A 16,400-nucleotide genomic window follows, 5' to 3' on the forward strand; every position below is an offset into this window, starting at 1 on the left:
ACTCGTTATTTTGCAAATATAAGTTATTAATACAAAATAAAAACTAATAATTATGTTTTATAGATTTAGCTACCCAGCAGTATATACAGTGGTTATAATTAGTCCACTCTTCACTTGCAGCAACGTTAAAGTAATGCTAACACATTAATGTATCTATTGCTATAATAAAATATAATAATAATGAAGACACTCATGCTGAAGTACTTCTGAATGCAGGAAGTTTACTTACAGAGTATTTCTACACTGTGGTGTCGTTACTTTGATCTGGTTTGTTACTCTTCCGCTCCTGAAAAAGCACACAGCCACACTGCGCTTTTATTTTGAAGATTAGGTAACAAAACCGGAAATCTTATGTTGATATACCATCCTGGATTTGTCTTAAAACCTTATTTGAACTCCTGAGTCCTGTTCAGTTGTGACCTGACAGCGCAGCAAACACTGTGAAATAAATGAGATAGCATGAAAATGGAGACAGTATCTAGTGTCCTGGGCTTTGAGTGGATGGACGGCAGGACTATTTTGGTATTTCTGTGTGTTTTTCTGTTGTTGGCTGATGTTTGGAAGAACAGAGTACCAGCAAACTTTCCTCCTGGACCTTGGTCTCTTCCTTTCATTGGTGATCTGCATCGCATCGACGCCAAAAGAATCCACCTGCAGTTCACAGAGGTATGTCGAGGCCAGTGGTTTAATGTAATTAAGTACATTTACTCAAGTTGCCCCCCAGACTACTTAATTACATATTTGAGGTATGTGAAATTTGTTGGAGTCTGAACCAAACAAACATGTTTTATTACATCTGGAGAACAATATCTGTAGACCAGCTTATATAATGCTGTTATGACATAATTCACCTTTTATAGAAAAATTGCAGCTTCTGCCATTTAGATATCGCACTTGGTCATATTGTAATTTTGATAATATTTCAATTCATTGTGCAGCCCTAAACTAAAAAAATCATAAATGACTCCAAATAAATGGGGAAAAAAGAAAAGAAAAAACAAGGAAAATCATTTAGATCGACTAATTGTTTTTCCTGCACTGTGTATACTGCTGGGTAGTTTAGTTTAGGGCTGCACAATGAATTGAAATATCATCAAAATTACAATATGACCAAGTAAACTAAATATGATAATAATCAATAATAATAATATAGAGGGAGTTGTTACAGTATACAATAATTAGTTAATGATGAAACTGATTTTTTTTTTCATCCTCAGATGTCAACTCAGTGTTGAACCAAAACACCAGTCTGCTCTTTGTGCTCAGTTTGCAGAGAAATATGGGAACGTTTTCAGTCTCCGTCTCTTTGGTGGAAGGGTTGTGATCGTTACAAGCTACAAGCATGTGAGGGAGGCCCTGGTCCAAAAAGGAGAAGACTATGCAGATCGCCCTGTGATACCGTTGTTTGATGACTTAGTCGGGAATAAAGGTAGTGTGTGTTGCGCTTTGTTTAAGAAGTTGCTAGTGAGTATTAAAACTTGCAGGAGCAACATCAGACTGACATCACTATAGCCATATTAGCATTTATACATATCCAAATATTCTGGTCTGATACAGTTTTGTGTTTCCAAAAGGTCTGGTGGGATCAAGTGGCAATGCATGGAGGCAGCAGAGGAGATTTGCTCTTCAAACACTCAAAAACTTTGGGTTTGGCAAGAAGACAATGGAGTTATACACCCAGCAGGAGTGCCGTTATCTCACTGAAGCTGTTGCCCTTCATCAAGGTACAAAACAAATCTTATTTTTTTTTAATAAGCAACCACTAATCAGCTAATGCTTCAGAAGTACTTATAGGGTACTTTGCTTTTTAATGACACTTGGTTACAGCAAAACGGGCCAATTCTAATAACGCAAAAGTCTGTAAAAAGTCACAGTGGGAAATAAAGTTTTACTGCCGCTGTTACTTTAAAAATAAATAAATAACATAAATCTTGATGCAGGGTTGCAGTGAAAAGATAGACAGGAAAGATGCATGTGATGTTTCACTATTAAGCTCAATGAATGACTGATTTAAAAGCTGTCACTTCCGCCTGCACATAGTAAAAATCCCCTGGCTGTGACTTCATTTTCAGTGGTGTAACTGTGAAACTGGGCGTTCTCATCATCATAGAGTTAGGTCATTAGATTGCAATGTTTATTGCAACTTCAGCGATATCTGCTGCCTTCCCTTCGACGCACCGCTCTGCTCTCCCCGGAGCAGCTCCGCTCTCGCTTTGCCTGTCGAGCACAGGAGCCTTCACTGTTGACAGGCTATTACTCGTGATGTATAACCAATCAGATACGCTGTGGGTGGGACATTGAGTGAGACTCCAAGTGCTGACCCTGGATGTATTTTAAGAGCCATCCGCAAACTCAAAGGACTCTTGTGTTGCTCCCATCTCCTCCTACTGCTGTACCAAAGTATTGTTCAAGCCATCCTGCTCTAGTGCTCCACCTGCTTCCTCAACATGCACTCTGTCAAACTCATAACCAACACTGCTGCCAAGATAATAGGTCTCCCCCTCAGCCCAACCTCTCAGAGCTCAATTGTAAGGCCATCACATGCATTGCAAATACAACAGCACAGAACATCACACACCCACTCAATCAAAAGTTTTTGTGTGTCTTATCTACATTTTCTCTTTATCTCACAGGCAAGCCTTTCAATGCCCAGTCACTGTTAAACAACGCTGTGTCCAACATCATCTGCTGCCTGGTGTTTGGGGATCGATATGAGTTCACTGACATGCAGCACCAGGCTATTCTTCATGACTTCGATGAGTTATTGTACTTAGAGGGAGGTGTATGGGCACAGGTGAGCGTCCTTTGTAAACAGGATAATGCGAACGGTAATCTTTTTAAAATCAGGATTTGTCCAGCCAGGCTCGATAAGTCAATGTAATTTGATAACTATTTTGGAAAAGGTTATTTTGGAAAATAAAAACTGAATGCAACAATGTGCAAATCCTTTCTAACTTATCAATTGAAAACAGTTCAAAGACAAGATATTTAATCAAACAGATATACACTCTGAACTTGATGCCAGCAAACGTTCCAAAAAAGTCCATCACTGATCCATCAAAAAGCAGCCGGTAAGTGTTCGGGAACTGAGGACATTGATTGTTAAAGTTTTAAAAGTGAAATGTGTTTACATAATTGCTTGATATACGACTTCAGTTGCTAAACTGTCCGAAGTTCCTCATGTATTGCAAAAATGTATGCGAGTTCATACAGGGAGGACATCAACAATCTTGCAGAGTGGAGCACAGAGAACAAGCTACTGCTCAGCGTCAACAAAACAAAGGAGCTGATTGTTGATGTTAGAATAAAAAGGCAGACACACATCCTTGTAACCTATAACCTTAATTTTACATAAAAAAAACAAGATGAGATAGTGAAACTGATGGGGAGAGTCAGTTTTTATGACAAAAAAATGGTAAAACAACATTTGCAGATTTTGCGTAAGATGTGTGTGTTCAAGTTGTGAACTACTCCCCTGATTCTCAGATGATCTGGTACCTGTCTTAATTCTCTGTAGATTTATAACACATTTCACTGGCCGATGAAGTGGCTGCCTGGACCTCACCAGAGGATATTCACTCTGACACAAAAGATACTTGACTTCATCGAAATCAAGATCAAAGAACACAAAGAAAGTCTTGACCCCTCCTCACCAAGAGACTACATCGACTGCTTCCTCACAGAGATGGGAGAGGTGAGCGTTTTTATTTGTGTTTGTTCTCTTTGTATTTTCTAATGAAATAAGTCATCTGATACCAGGAACTGTCTCTTGTGTTTTTGATAGAAGGAGGACAAAGATTCTGGTTTTTATTTGAAGAATTTGAGTGTGTGCACTCTGGACCTGTTTGCTGCTGGAACTGAAACGACCACTACTACTTTACACTGGGGACTGCTGTACATGATCTACTACCCTCACATGCAAGGTGTGTATGAGTAATATCTGTTCTATCTTGTGCCTGCTTGTTTTGCAAGTGTCTTGACTTTATAGTACCAGAGGTCTCTCACAGGTCAATCCTGTTTGGGAGAGTAAGTGTGTTGCATGTTATTTTCCTCTCAGTTGTCTACGCAGCACACAGACTCACACTGTTCCCTGTTGTCACTGTGTGCAGAGAGAGTCCAGGCAGAGATAGATACTGTTGTTGGTTCATCCAGACAACCCTCTCTTACTGACAGAGATGACATGCCCTATACTAATGCAGTCATCCATGAAATTCAGAGAATGGGCAACATCATTCCCCTCGATATATTCCACATGGCGGGCAAGGACACCACGCTCGACAAGTACACGATCCCAAAGGTACGTGATGCACGTATCATTTTGTCTCTCTCCACTATTTATACTGTTTCTCTCCAGCTGTTTATCTCAATAAAGGTGAAAAGCCGCACTTTGGTGCTGCTCAATTACCAGGAATTTTACACACAATGTGACAAAATAATCTTGTTACAAAGTCCATTTAGTCGCTCTTCATGAGCTCGTTAGACCAGAAAGGCAATATAGAAATGCAAGTACATTTAACAAGATTGTATTTTTTTGTGATTATTTTCAATTTGGATTATTTTTGTCTTAACATTGTTTCCAATGTTAAGAATGAACATTGATGCTCAACCTTGTAACTTGTTTTTCACCTCTGCTCCTTACTAAAAAATCACTAGAAGAAATACTAAAAATAAGATGTCAGTTTGATTTACTGTTTTTCATTGACGGCGTCTCTACAGGGCACCGTAGTCCTGCCCGTACTGACCTCAGTTCTACATGATGAGTCGATGTGGGAAACTCCACACTCCTTCAACCCTCAACATTTTCTGGACCAGGACGGCAAATTTAGGAAGAGAGAGGCCTTCATGCCTTTTTCAGCAGGTTAGTCAAATGGTGGTCACAACAATCTAAAGCTCAGTTGTATGTTGTTTAATCAAAGAGCTGCACAGAGGAAAATAAATCTAGATACATAGCATTGCTCGCATGCAATCTTTTGTCTGTTTGATTAACACAACTGGGAGGGGATCAGCGTCCACGCCCTGCTCTATTCTTTGGTTGTTTCAGACTTAGAGCTGCATAAATATTATATGATTCAAGTGAATCTCTTAAAAAATATGTAAATACATCTCATCTGTTGTGTTGTGTTGTGTATCCTCAGGAAAGCGTGTGTGTCTCGGGGAGCAGCTCGCCAGGATGGAGTTATTCCTCTTCTTTACCTCCCTCCTTCAGAGGTTTTCTCTCTCTGCACCTCCTGGAGAGCAGCCCAGTCTGGAGTTCAAGCTAGGAATCACCCGCTGTCCCAAGCCTTACGACCTCTGTGCCGTACCACGATAAACCACCAACTGTCCCAAACTGAACCATCTCTGTTTCACAACGTAGTGAATCAGTGTGCTACTCTACATTTATCTTATTAAATATTAATATCTAACCTGACGCACAAGATGATTTGCAAGATCACAGCATGTTATCTCGCAAATCCAGCTGCCTTGCCAGTTAAATTAATATCTGCTACATTGTTTTGTTTTTTACCTATAGTGTGAGTAAAACATATTTGGATGTTTTCATCTTCTCCGTCAAAATGACTTTTTATATTATTATTGTAATCTACTGAATTTAAATATGCAATAAAATCCTTAAAAAATTCCAGTTCAGACTTTCCACTGCACAGTGGATTTGTCAGATTTGCTGAAACTTGATGTGTGTGTAAATAAATGGTACTTAGATTTAATTTGTGTTTCTGTTTGTTCATGTTCACACTGCAGTTTCAGTCAGACGTTTGGCAGGTGATAAAAACAACAAAATTAGAAGATACAATTATGTGTCAGTCCTGTTTTATTTAAAAAAAAATACACACTGTAAAATCACAGTCTGCTGCTACAGACAGGATGGTGCTGCTCTCACATTATCTGGGTGAGGAGTGGAGGACGCTGGGGAAAAAAAGACCTAAACAAGCAAATGTTACGTAACACTGGAGTCCTCACAGGACCTCTGAAGTGAAAACAAGTTGAAGCTTGAACTCGTCCAGCTGGTTGTTGACTTATGCTTCTAAGCCACTGAATTTATATGACAGCTTTAGTTCCTCGTTATTTTGCAAATATAAGTTATTAATACAAAATAAAAACTAATAAATTATGATGTTTTATAGATTTAGCTACCCAGCAGTATATTGTAAGGGGAAATTCTCCTTGCTGAGGTAGAGTTGCAAATTCTCAGAAGAATTTTAGACTCAGTGTGATGAATCAGATCTCTTTATTACATGCAGCATGGAGAGAAGACCCGCAGTGTTCTCTCCCATCTTTCAAATGTCTCTGACTTAAATACAGTGGTTACATACTTTACGAAAGTTGTTATTACTCCTTCCCAAAACAATGACCCCCTGATGTATTGGAATATAAATGCCATCCTATCAACCCTCCTGTAAACACCTCAGGTGAAGAGATTTGCCCCTCATTTGACTCTCTGACCTGTTCTAATACTAACAAACCCCCACGTCTTAGGTGAAGGGGAATCTCCCCTCCTCTCACACCCTGATATGATCTCTAACGTACATTGATTACTAAAATAAAAACTATTCAATTTCCCCACAATATACAGTAGTTATAATTAGTCCACTCTTCACTTCACTGCACTGTATCTATAGTTATAATCCAATGATTTAATATATATGATTCTCAATGGGCCATTTTTGCATAATGAATACTTCACACTTGACACTCACACCCTTTGAATGCAGGAAGTTTACTTGCATCAGAGTATTTCTTCACGGGGGTGTTGTTACTTTGATCTGAGTACCTCTGACACAGAAGCACACAGTTTGTTTTTGCGCTTTTATTTTGAAGGTGAGGCAGGCAAACCGTAAACCTTGATATCTACCCATACTGGTCATAAAATACTTATTTGTCTGACTGAGTCCTGTTCCATCTTATCAGCGCTCATCATATCAGTTAGGCAGGCAAACCGTAAACCTTGATATCTACCCGTACTGGTCATAAAATACTTATTTGTCTGACTGAGTCCTGTTCCATCATATCAGCGCAGCAAACACTGTGAAATAAATAAACTCACATAAAAATGGAGACAGTATCCAGTGTCCTGGGCTTTGAGTGCATCTGAAGTCATGGTGTTACCAGTTGGCTTCGAAACCTAGCAATCAAGTCCAAAGATAAGTTATTTGGTCTGGTTAAGGTGCAAGGTAACTTTAACTCGGGGTTTTGAAGCTCAGGAGGTAGAGCGGGTCATCCAGTAATCGGAAGGTTGCTGGTTCTGGCCCCAGAAGCATCCCTGAGCAAGATACTGGACCCCAAATTGCTGGCACCTAGCATGGCAGCCTCTGCCATCAGTGTGTGAATGGATGAATGTGACTGAATGTTGTAAAGTGCTTTGAGCCATCAGTAGACTTGAAAAGCACTATAGAAATGCAAATGCATTTAGTCAGGAGTTACAACCCTCTAAAGGCCAGTTATACAATTTAAGTTTTTGCATATTTTTGCATATACATACGGAAGCCCTAAAGGGCCATGCATTCATGCATTTTATTTCCTCCGTTTTCCCGTGATAACGAGTTAATTTCATTTGTTTTCTTGAGATCTCGAGTTATTATCTTGAAATAACAACTGCCATTTTCCCGAGATAACGGGATAAATTTCTCGAGATCTCGAGATAACAAAACTTTGTTTTCCCGAGATAACATTATAATTAATTCGAGATCTCCAGAAAACAAAACGATAGTGTAGTATATTAAATCATTACAGGAAACATCATTCAGTGTAGCAATGTCAGAGGAGCGGGAGCATATCGATCACCGCATCACATATCTTTTCAATCAAGGCCTGACACAGGCTGAAATAGCGTTATGCCTTGCTATTACAGATAATATATACATTAGTGTGCGTAATCTAAAAAGACGGTTAGCAAGGCTTCAGCTATATCGGCGGCGCAATCTAAGTGAGCCTGATGTCGTCGTTAACTACATAGCTGACCAGCTACGAGGTCCCAGGCATCTTCATAATCTCAGGCCTATCATATCACAGTCATTATCTCGAGATCTCAAATTAATTATATCGTTATCTCGGGAAAACAAAGTTCCATTATCTCGAGATCTCGAGAAAATTATCCCGTTATCTCAGGAAAACGGCAGTTGTTATTTCGAGATAATAACTCGAGATCTCGAGAAAACAAATGAAATTAACTTGTTATCATGGGAAAACAGAGGAAATAAAATGAATGAATGCATGGCCCTTTAGGGCTTCCGTATATACAGATCTTCAAACAAAATATAAATATAAGACAAAGACAAACTGAGGAACTCCACCTCCATGGCTCAAAACTAAGGTTTTGCAGTAGCCAAGGAAAAGACCTGACTTGAATCCAAATGAGATGCTGTGGCAGGACCTTAAATGGGCAGTTCATACTTGAAAACCTTTCATTGTGGCTGAATTAAAGGAGTTCTGCAAAGAAGAGGAGGACAAAAATCCTTCAAGACTGATCTGTAGTTACAGAGTCAGGAGTTGTTAAAACCATCTCTATTTCACAACGCAGTGGATCACTCTGAACCACTACATTTATGTTGTATTATATCAATAATTGATATCAACTGTAAGGGAAATTCAACCTGACACACCAGATGATTTTTTATATTGATACGCCTGATCATGTAATAATGCAAATCCATCCGACCTGCATCGTAAATCAATACTTGCTATATTGTTTTTTATCCAATAGTGTGAGTAAAACATTATTTGGATGTTTTCTTCTTCTCCATCAAAATTAGACTTTTAGATTATTAATGTAATTACTGAATTCTAATATGCAATAAAATCCTTAAAACAAGTTCAGACTTTCCACTGCACAGTGGATTTGTCAGATTTGCTGAAACTTGATTTGTGTGTATAAATGATACTGAGATTTAGTTTGTTTCTACGTGTTCATGTTCACACTGTGGTTTCATTCAGAAATAAAATGCTTGATAAATCATGATAAAGATATTTCAAAAGCCCTCTGTAAAAGCATAGTTTGCACCTGCAGACAGGATGTTGCTGCCTCTCATATTATCTGGGTGAGGAGTGAAGGAGGCTGGAAAACAAAGACCCAGACAAAGAAATGTTACGTAACACTGGAGGCCTCACAGGACCTCTGAAGTGAAAACAAGTTGGAGCTTGAACTCTTCAAGCCGGGGGTTTACTGACTGCTCATGCACCGCATGTTATGGACAAAAGGAGGTCCTCCTAACCGTTTATTATTAATAACTTGTCACCTTCACCTTGTGATTGTACTTCTACCAAACAAAAGACATAAGCAGTGTGGGATCATGGGAGTTGTTGTTTTCATTGTCAAACTGCCACCATTGCTGTAGAAAATCCTAGCTACATGACTCAGACTGAGTTACCTAGTAAAAGTACTTGCTTTTACAGGACAAATAAGGAGCTGTCATGGAGGGGCGTGAGTGAGAAGGTCAGGCTACATGGTAAGTTTTGGAAATATGTCTCGGCACTGCACAGCATAGCTCTTATCGATCCGAACTTCGTTCAGGAAACAAGCATTTTAAAAGTTGTTTGCTTGTAGTCTGGCCTATAGACCTGCCGAAGCATGAGTTCAGGGTTTTTACAAGACGGCCATTATGATGTTGTTATTTCGGCGTCCTTCTCCCTTGTCAATATAAATTTGTTTGCGCTTTTATTTTGAAGATCATGCAGGCGGAAATATCAACCTGGATTGGTTATAAAAACCTGTGTTTATTTACCTGACCTGACTGATCTGTCGCGACAGCGCAGCAACCACTGTGAAATAAAGATAACGTAAATACAAGCCAACAAATGGAGACAATATCCAGTATCCTGGGCTTTGAGTGGATGGACGGCAGAAGTATTTTGGTATTTCTGTGTGTTTTTCTGTTGTTGGCTGATGTTTGGAAGAACAGAGTACCAGCAAACTTTCCTCCTGGACCTTGGTCTCTTCCTTTCATTGGTGATCTGCATCGCATCGACGCCAAAAGAATCCACCTGCAGTTCACAGAGGTATGTCGAGGCCAGTGGTTTAATGTAATTAAGTACATTTACTCAAGTTGCCCCCCAGACTACTTAATTACATATTTGAGGTATGTGAGGCAATTTGTTGGAGTCTGAACCAAACAAACATGTTTTATTACATCTGGAGAACAATATTTGTAGACCAGCTTATATAATGCTGTTGTGACATATTTCACCTTTTATAGAAAAATTGCAGCTTCTGCCATTTAGATATCGCACTTGGTCATATTGTAATTTTGATGATATTTCAATTCATTGTGCAGCCCTAAACTAAACTACCCAGCAGTATACACAGTGCAGGTAAAACGATTAGTCGATCTAAATGATTTTCCTTGTTTTTTCTTTTCTTTTTTCCCCATTTATTTGAAGTCATTTATGTATTTTTAATGAATTTGTGGTTAGGACTATTGGTTGTACAAACCAGGCGTGTGTCACTTTGGAGGCATTTATTGCTATTTTCATATATTTCCAAACCAAATGATCAGTGGCTGGATGGAGAAAATAGTGATCAAAACAAAATTAAATGGAAAATAATCATTAATTGTAGTCCTCTATAAAATAGTTAAACATAAGCTCCACCCCAGTCAATGTTAACACAGTCGCAGGGGACATTTTTCTGCTTTGAGTACTTTTGCTAACACGTTATATAAGGGGCACTATGTAGTTTTGGAGAAGAAATTCAAACTCAGAATTTTAATATTTACAATATTAATGAGGTAATAATACAAACTCAGAAATATTTATTTCTCCCATAACTGAATAAACAAGCTGTTCTCAGAGGAAAATAAGGTCCCAGAACACTGATTGAAGCTAGAAAGGTGGCGGGGTCCGCCAAATATAAACATTAAAACAGTATGAAATTGTGTTGTCCTTTATGGTCAGTTTGTTTATTCAGTTTAATCAGTCATGAAAACAAAGAGAGTTTGTTTATTTATATCTTTTTCTTCTGATTAAAATGTCTTCCCCAAAACTATATTGTGTCTTTAAGTATATTTTCCACTTTATGCCTACATATTTTTATCTTAAAGAACATTTTCAATGCAGGACTTTCACTTACTTGTAACAGATTATTTTTTAGTGTAGTATTAGTACTTTTACTGAGGTTGAAACTGAATCATTCTTTCACCATTGGTCGAGGCCATACAACAGTATTAGACTGCTTTCAGTGACTAAATGTCTGAGGATATTTACAAAAACACCCCCAGGACTACCTCTGTAGTATTTTTTTTTTTACACTTTTACAACAACTCATTACTTTTCTCTAATGGAAGATGACATAGTTTCTGCATTTTGAGATAAATACATGAATCTGGTTTTAGATGAATGGCCCAGGGAGAAAAATCAACACATCAGAGCTGTTGTATAACAGTTTCAGGCTTGCAACTCTTGAGAAATGTTGTTAATCATTAACTCAATTTCAAAGCGGTAGCTGAAATGGACTTCGCACAGGAGCAAACATCCCATGTATGATATAGCTTGAGCCAAAGAGGTTATGTAACACTACAATATCAAGTCATTGCATCAAGTGTTATGTATGATACACTTTAGTAGTGTAAAGTGCATCAGATCACACCCTCTTACTAATCAGTATTATCAGTTGAATAAGCTACAGCTGCTTTTTCACCTCTGACATTCGACTTTATTTAAAGCTTCAGCCCAAAACACAAACAAGCAGTTCAGACATTCATAATCATTCTAATTTTCAACTATTTTATTACATTTCATAGGTTAAACAATTGATAATCAGTTGAGAATCATACACTGCAGACTAATTGATGGTGAAAATATGATAATAATCAATAATAATAATATAGAGGGAGTTGTTATAGTATACAATAATTAGTTAATGATGAAACTGATTTTTTTTCATCCTCAGATGTCAACTCAGTGTTGAACCAAAACACTAGTCTGCTCTTTGTGTTCAGTTTGCAGAGAAGTATGGGAACGTTTTCAGTCTCCGTCTCTTCGGTGGAAGGGTTGTGGTCCTTAATGGCTACAAGCTTGTGAGAGAGGCCCTGGTCGAAAAAGGAGAGGACTTCGTCGATCGCCCCAGCATACCAATTTTTGAAGACTCATTTGGGAATCAAGGTAGAGTGTGTTGCATTTTGTTTAAAAAGTTGCTAGGCCTACTATTTACCAGTTACTTCTGGTCTAATGTTGTTTTGTGTTTCCAAAAGGTCTGGCATTATCAAATGGCAATCTATGGAAGCAGCAGAGGAGATTTGCTCTTCATACTCTCAGAAACTTTGGGATTGGCAAGAAGACCCTGGAGCCGTCCATCCAGCAGGAGTGCCATTATCTCACGGAGGCTTTTACCCTTCATCAAGGTACAAAATAAATTGTATTTTCTTTCTCAACAAAAACACAAGTAACAGCTAATGCTTCTTTAATGCAAGCCCAATAAACGTGAAAGTTTGTCACTGACTGACTGACTGAGTGCAACAGAGAAAATTTACAGTTTGCCACTGTCACACACGGTAACAGTCCAGCATAGAGCAGAGTAGGAGGGAGAGCGGCTCTGTGATCTTTATTATTATTATTCTTTGTGTCTTTGTGTCATATTCTACATTTTCTTTTCAATTCATAGGCAAACCTTTCAGTGCTCATGTACTGATAAACAACGCTGTGTCCAACATCATCTCCTGCCTGGTGTTTGGGGATCGCTTTGAGTACACAGACAAGCAGCACCAGGCTATTCTTGAGCACTTCAATGAAGTAACCCGCTTACAGGGAAGTTTGTGGGCACAGGTGAGCTGACAGGTTCAGTCAGACCCGATAAGTCAATGGTGTATTTTAACCACTATTTTGTAAAAAAAAAAAAAAGTCTCCTCATTAACATAATCAATATGATATTGAATTAAACAAAAAAGGAAAAGGCATTGAAGAGATAAAAATGTAACCAGTTGTGGAAGAAGTATACAAAAAAAATAATCTGATTGGTCAACTAGGCATTAAGAACGTGCTGAAACCAGCATGACAGCACGCCTCACTCATCACTCAAATGTTACTATATTACAATGCTCATTGGCTCAAAACCTCTGCCTTTGTTACGATGGGTCGTGGTGTCTTTTAAGGTCCCTTTTTACTGCTCATTTTTGACACATCAACATGTCGAAGCTGATCAGAAACAGGACTGCGGGGGAAATGTTTGGCTTGGCTTGTTGAATGGCTTTGTCATGCTCTCTTGATGAACACTGCACGTTTAACGTCAATGAAGTTGACAGTCTACTTAATCCACTGGGATGTTCAGGAGAGTAAAACTCGCTATCAAGCCTTTTGAGGAGGACTCCTCAGAAAACCTTACTAGGAATGTAAAGAAGTGTCACACTTGCTGAGATTGCCCTTCTTGGGATGCTTAAAAATAAAGGCCCTCGCTCCAGTCCTTTGAGATGAGGTCATGATCAACTTATCTTGGCATCTTTTCTCTTTCTAAAAACTGTGACACTCTCATCTATTTCTCCATACACTTTCATGATCTTACCCCACCTTGTTTCAACAATCCACGGGATAAGTCAGAACACCCCTCTCTCCTGTAACCTGCCTGGCTTGGTTAAACCTCACAGGGGCTCTAAGCCCCAACCGGTGTTGCTCACAAGGTCCTTAAGGCACACAAGCCCCCTGCCATCAGGGTAGCAGCACATGGAGCCAACTTTTTTGGAATGATATTCATTTAGTGTGATTTTAAAAAAACATTTTTGATTGAAAATCCAATTAGAGATGATTTAATTGGTGGGGAGTGTCTCCAAATCCAGTCAAACAAACAGATTTGCTATGGCCTCTCCCTGTGTGTCTGTGTACAAGTTGTGAACTATTCCCTGATTCTCAGATGATCTGGTACCTGTCTTCATACTTTGTAGGCTTATAACACAATACCTTGGTTAATAAAGTGGCTGCCTGGACCTCACCGGAGGATATTCGCTCTGATGCAGAAGATAATTGACTTTGTTGAAATCGAGATCAAAGAACACAGAGAAAGTCTTGACCCCTCCTCACCAAGAGACTACATCGACTGCTTCCTCACAGAGATGGGAGAGGTGAGTGTTTGTATGTGTCTCTAGTGTGTTTGTTCTCTTTTTCTATAGTCTAATGAAATATGTCTCTTGTGTTTTTGATAGGAGGAGGACAAAGATTCTGGTTTTGATTTGAAGAATTTGTGTTTTTGCACTCTGGACCTGTTTGGTGCTGGAACTGAAACGACCACCACTACTTTACACTGGGGAATGCTGTACATGATCCACTACCCTCACATACAAGGTGTGTATGTGTGTGGAGTAATATCTGTTGTCCTATATTGGGAGAGTAAGTGTGTTTCATGTTACTTTCCTCTCAGTTGTCTATGCAGCACACAGACTCACACTGCTTCCTGTTTTCACTGTGTGCAGAGAGAGTCCAGGCAGAGATAGACACTGTCGTTGGTTCATCTAGACAACCCTCTATGACTGACAGAGATGACATGCCCTATACTAATGCAGTCGTCAATGAAATCCAGAGAATGGGCAACATCGTTCCCCTCAATCTGGCCCGCATGGCAAACAAGGACACCACGCTCGACAAGTACACAATCCCAAAGGTACATGATGCACGTGTGAGAAAGAGTTGCCTTACATGGGAATTTTGCTTATTGTTTGCTTGGATTTTCTGGTAACGTAGCTTTTAAATGCAGTGCTTTTCTCAATTATTTTTTTATTTTTTTCAATTGTGATTATTTTATCAACTCCTGTTTCCATGGTTGCATACCTTGGAGTTAAACCATGTAATTTTTACTTTACCCTGTTTTATTTGTGCTTATTAAAACAAACCTATTCAAAGTCATGTAGAAAAAAAAACATATCTTATCGTTAAAAATGGTTTATTGTTTTTTTTTTCGGCCTTTCCGCAGGGCAACATGATCCTGGCCACACTGAACTCTGTTTTAAATGATGAGTCGATGTGGGAAACTCCACACTCCTTCAACCCTCAACATTTTCTGGACCAGGATGGCAAGTTTAGGAAGAGAGAGGCCTTCCTTCCTTTTTCAGCAGGTTGGTCACTAGCTACAACCCTCTAAAGCCCAGTTGTACAATTCAGTTAAAAAAAAAAAAAAGTATTTGACCTCTTCCTGATTTTTTTGTATTTGCGTTATGGCTGCTCGGGAAGACACATGTTGCTACACCTCTGTGCTGATTGGATCTGAGCCTGCCCTGCTTTATTGTGTAATCTACTATAAATGGGACCATAACCATGTTCAATCAAAGATCATGTTGTAATAAAGAAGGCAATTAAGACCATAAACTAATTAGGAAACTGTTTACAGAGGTAACATCTCAAGTATGAATTAAGGCCATTTTCTCATAAGCTTACGATACAGTCTGACTTCTTTTTGAAACCAGTGGAGTCGCATAAGAAAGAATGCAGGTTTAAGGCACTTTTGCACTGGCTTCATTTTTTAGACCAGGGAGCTCCGTCCTTATTATTTTACAGTCAGTGTTCAACCATAAGAAAGAGACTGGGGCAAAATGGTATTCATGGTCGAGTTTCAAGGAAAAATCCACAGCAAACCAAGAGAACCATGATCGGCATCAGGGATCAGAATCTCTTTAAAAATGTGTGCATATATGTCATCTGTTTTGTATCCTCAGGGAAGCGTGTGTGTCTCGGGGAGCAGCTGGCCAGGATGGAGTTATTCCTCTTCTTTACCTCCCTCCTTCAAAGGTTTTCTTTCTCTGCACCTCCTGGAGAGCAGCCCAGTCTGGACTATCAGTTAGGATTCATTCGCAGTCCCAAACCTTACCGCCTCTGTGCCGTACCACGATAAACCACCAACTGAGCCAAACTGAACCATCTCTGTTTCACAACACAATGAAATCACTTTGAACCACTTCATTTATGATATGATATGTCAATATCTGCTGTATTATTCTTTTCCCATAGTGTGTGTAAAACATAATTTAAAACATAAATATGTTTCTTCTTTTCAATCAATTGGTCTTTAAATAAACCTTTTTTATAATACCAGTTGAATGCACTGAATTCAAATACACAATAAAATCTGTAATATATTGCATTTTTATAGACGTGTATTTAGTTTTGGTTTTAACAACTCACAAAGATAGATTTTAACAAGATTTAATAGTCACCATCCATCTATCCATCATTTACGCAAGGTCTGAAGTAGTCTGTCAGCAGCTGTATGTGTATGTGTGTGTATATAAGTATAAATGTTGTATTAAAAAAAAAAAAAGCAGTTTTGAAACAAGATTTGTTCCTTATCTTTGACAATCAATGACATTTTTCTGTCACAAAAAGTAGCACTTGAAGCTATTTGAACTAAACTTTTGATATTCATCTGAAAACATGTCAATTCTGAAGACGAGTAAAACCTCAAGCTTGAGGTCTCTTTCATCTTGATATGCACATAC

At 38.7% G+C, this 16,400-nt stretch overlaps 2 protein-coding genes across 3 annotated transcripts; both read left to right on the plus strand.

Annotated features, from left to right (window-relative positions):
* Positions 1-407: 407 nt before the first annotated feature.
* On the plus strand, positions 408-5,705 carry LOC141004646 (cytochrome P450 2J4-like). Of its 2 annotated transcripts, none has more exons than XM_073476292.1 (9): positions 408-666; positions 1,267-1,429; positions 1,575-1,724; positions 2,634-2,794; positions 3,518-3,694; positions 3,785-3,923; positions 4,110-4,297; positions 4,717-4,858; positions 5,136-5,705. In XM_073476292.1, the coding sequence occupies exons 1-9, from the start codon at positions 460-462 to the stop codon at positions 5,309-5,311; spliced, it is 1,503 nt and encodes a 500-aa protein (XP_073332393.1). In that variant the 5' UTR covers positions 408-459; the 3' UTR covers positions 5,312-5,705. The 2 variants fall into 2 exon arrangements, with proteins under 2 accessions (XP_073332393.1, XP_073332394.1); XM_073476293.1 differs by having other exon boundaries at positions 422-666; positions 1,218-1,429.
* Positions 5,706-9,729: 4,024 nt separating this feature from the next.
* Positions 9,730-16,225, plus strand: LOC141004642 (cytochrome P450 2J4-like). The gene is made up of 9 exons (XM_073476287.1): positions 9,730-9,990; positions 11,928-12,090; positions 12,180-12,329; positions 12,590-12,750; positions 13,860-14,036; positions 14,118-14,256; positions 14,385-14,572; positions 14,882-15,023; positions 15,621-16,225. Exons 1-9 carry the CDS (start codon positions 9,790-9,792, stop codon positions 15,794-15,796), a joined length of 1,497 nt encoding a protein of 498 aa, XP_073332388.1. The 5' UTR covers positions 9,730-9,789; the 3' UTR covers positions 15,797-16,225.
* Positions 16,226-16,400: the final 175 nt, after the last annotated feature.

The sequence above is a fragment of the Pagrus major genome, chromosome 11 (assembly GCF_040436345.1).
Source record: "Pagrus major chromosome 11, Pma_NU_1.0".
Classification (NCBI taxonomy): Eukaryota; Metazoa; Chordata; class Actinopteri; order Spariformes; family Sparidae; genus Pagrus; species Pagrus major.

Coding starts and splice junctions, on each gene's coding strand:
- LOC141004646 (XM_073476292.1), top strand. CDS start 460: ATGAAAATGGAGACAGTATCTAGTGTCCTGGGCTTTGAGTGGATGGAC. Junction 667..1,266: donor TCCACCTGCAGTTCACAGAG/GTATGTCGAGGC, acceptor CTTTGTGCTCAG/TTTGCAGAGAAATATGGGAA. Junction 1,725..2,633: donor AGCTGTTGCCCTTCATCAAG/GTACAAAACAAA, acceptor TTTATCTCACAG/GCAAGCCTTTCAATGCCCAG.
- LOC141004642 (XM_073476287.1), top strand. CDS start 9,790: ATGGAGACAATATCCAGTATCCTGGGCTTTGAGTGGATGGACGGCAGA. Junction 14,257..14,384: donor CCACTACCCTCACATACAAG/GTGTGTATGTGT, acceptor CACTGTGTGCAG/AGAGAGTCCAGGCAGAGATA. Junction 15,024..15,620: donor CTTCCTTCCTTTTTCAGCAG/GTTGGTCACTAG, acceptor TTGTATCCTCAG/GGAAGCGTGTGTGTCTCGGG.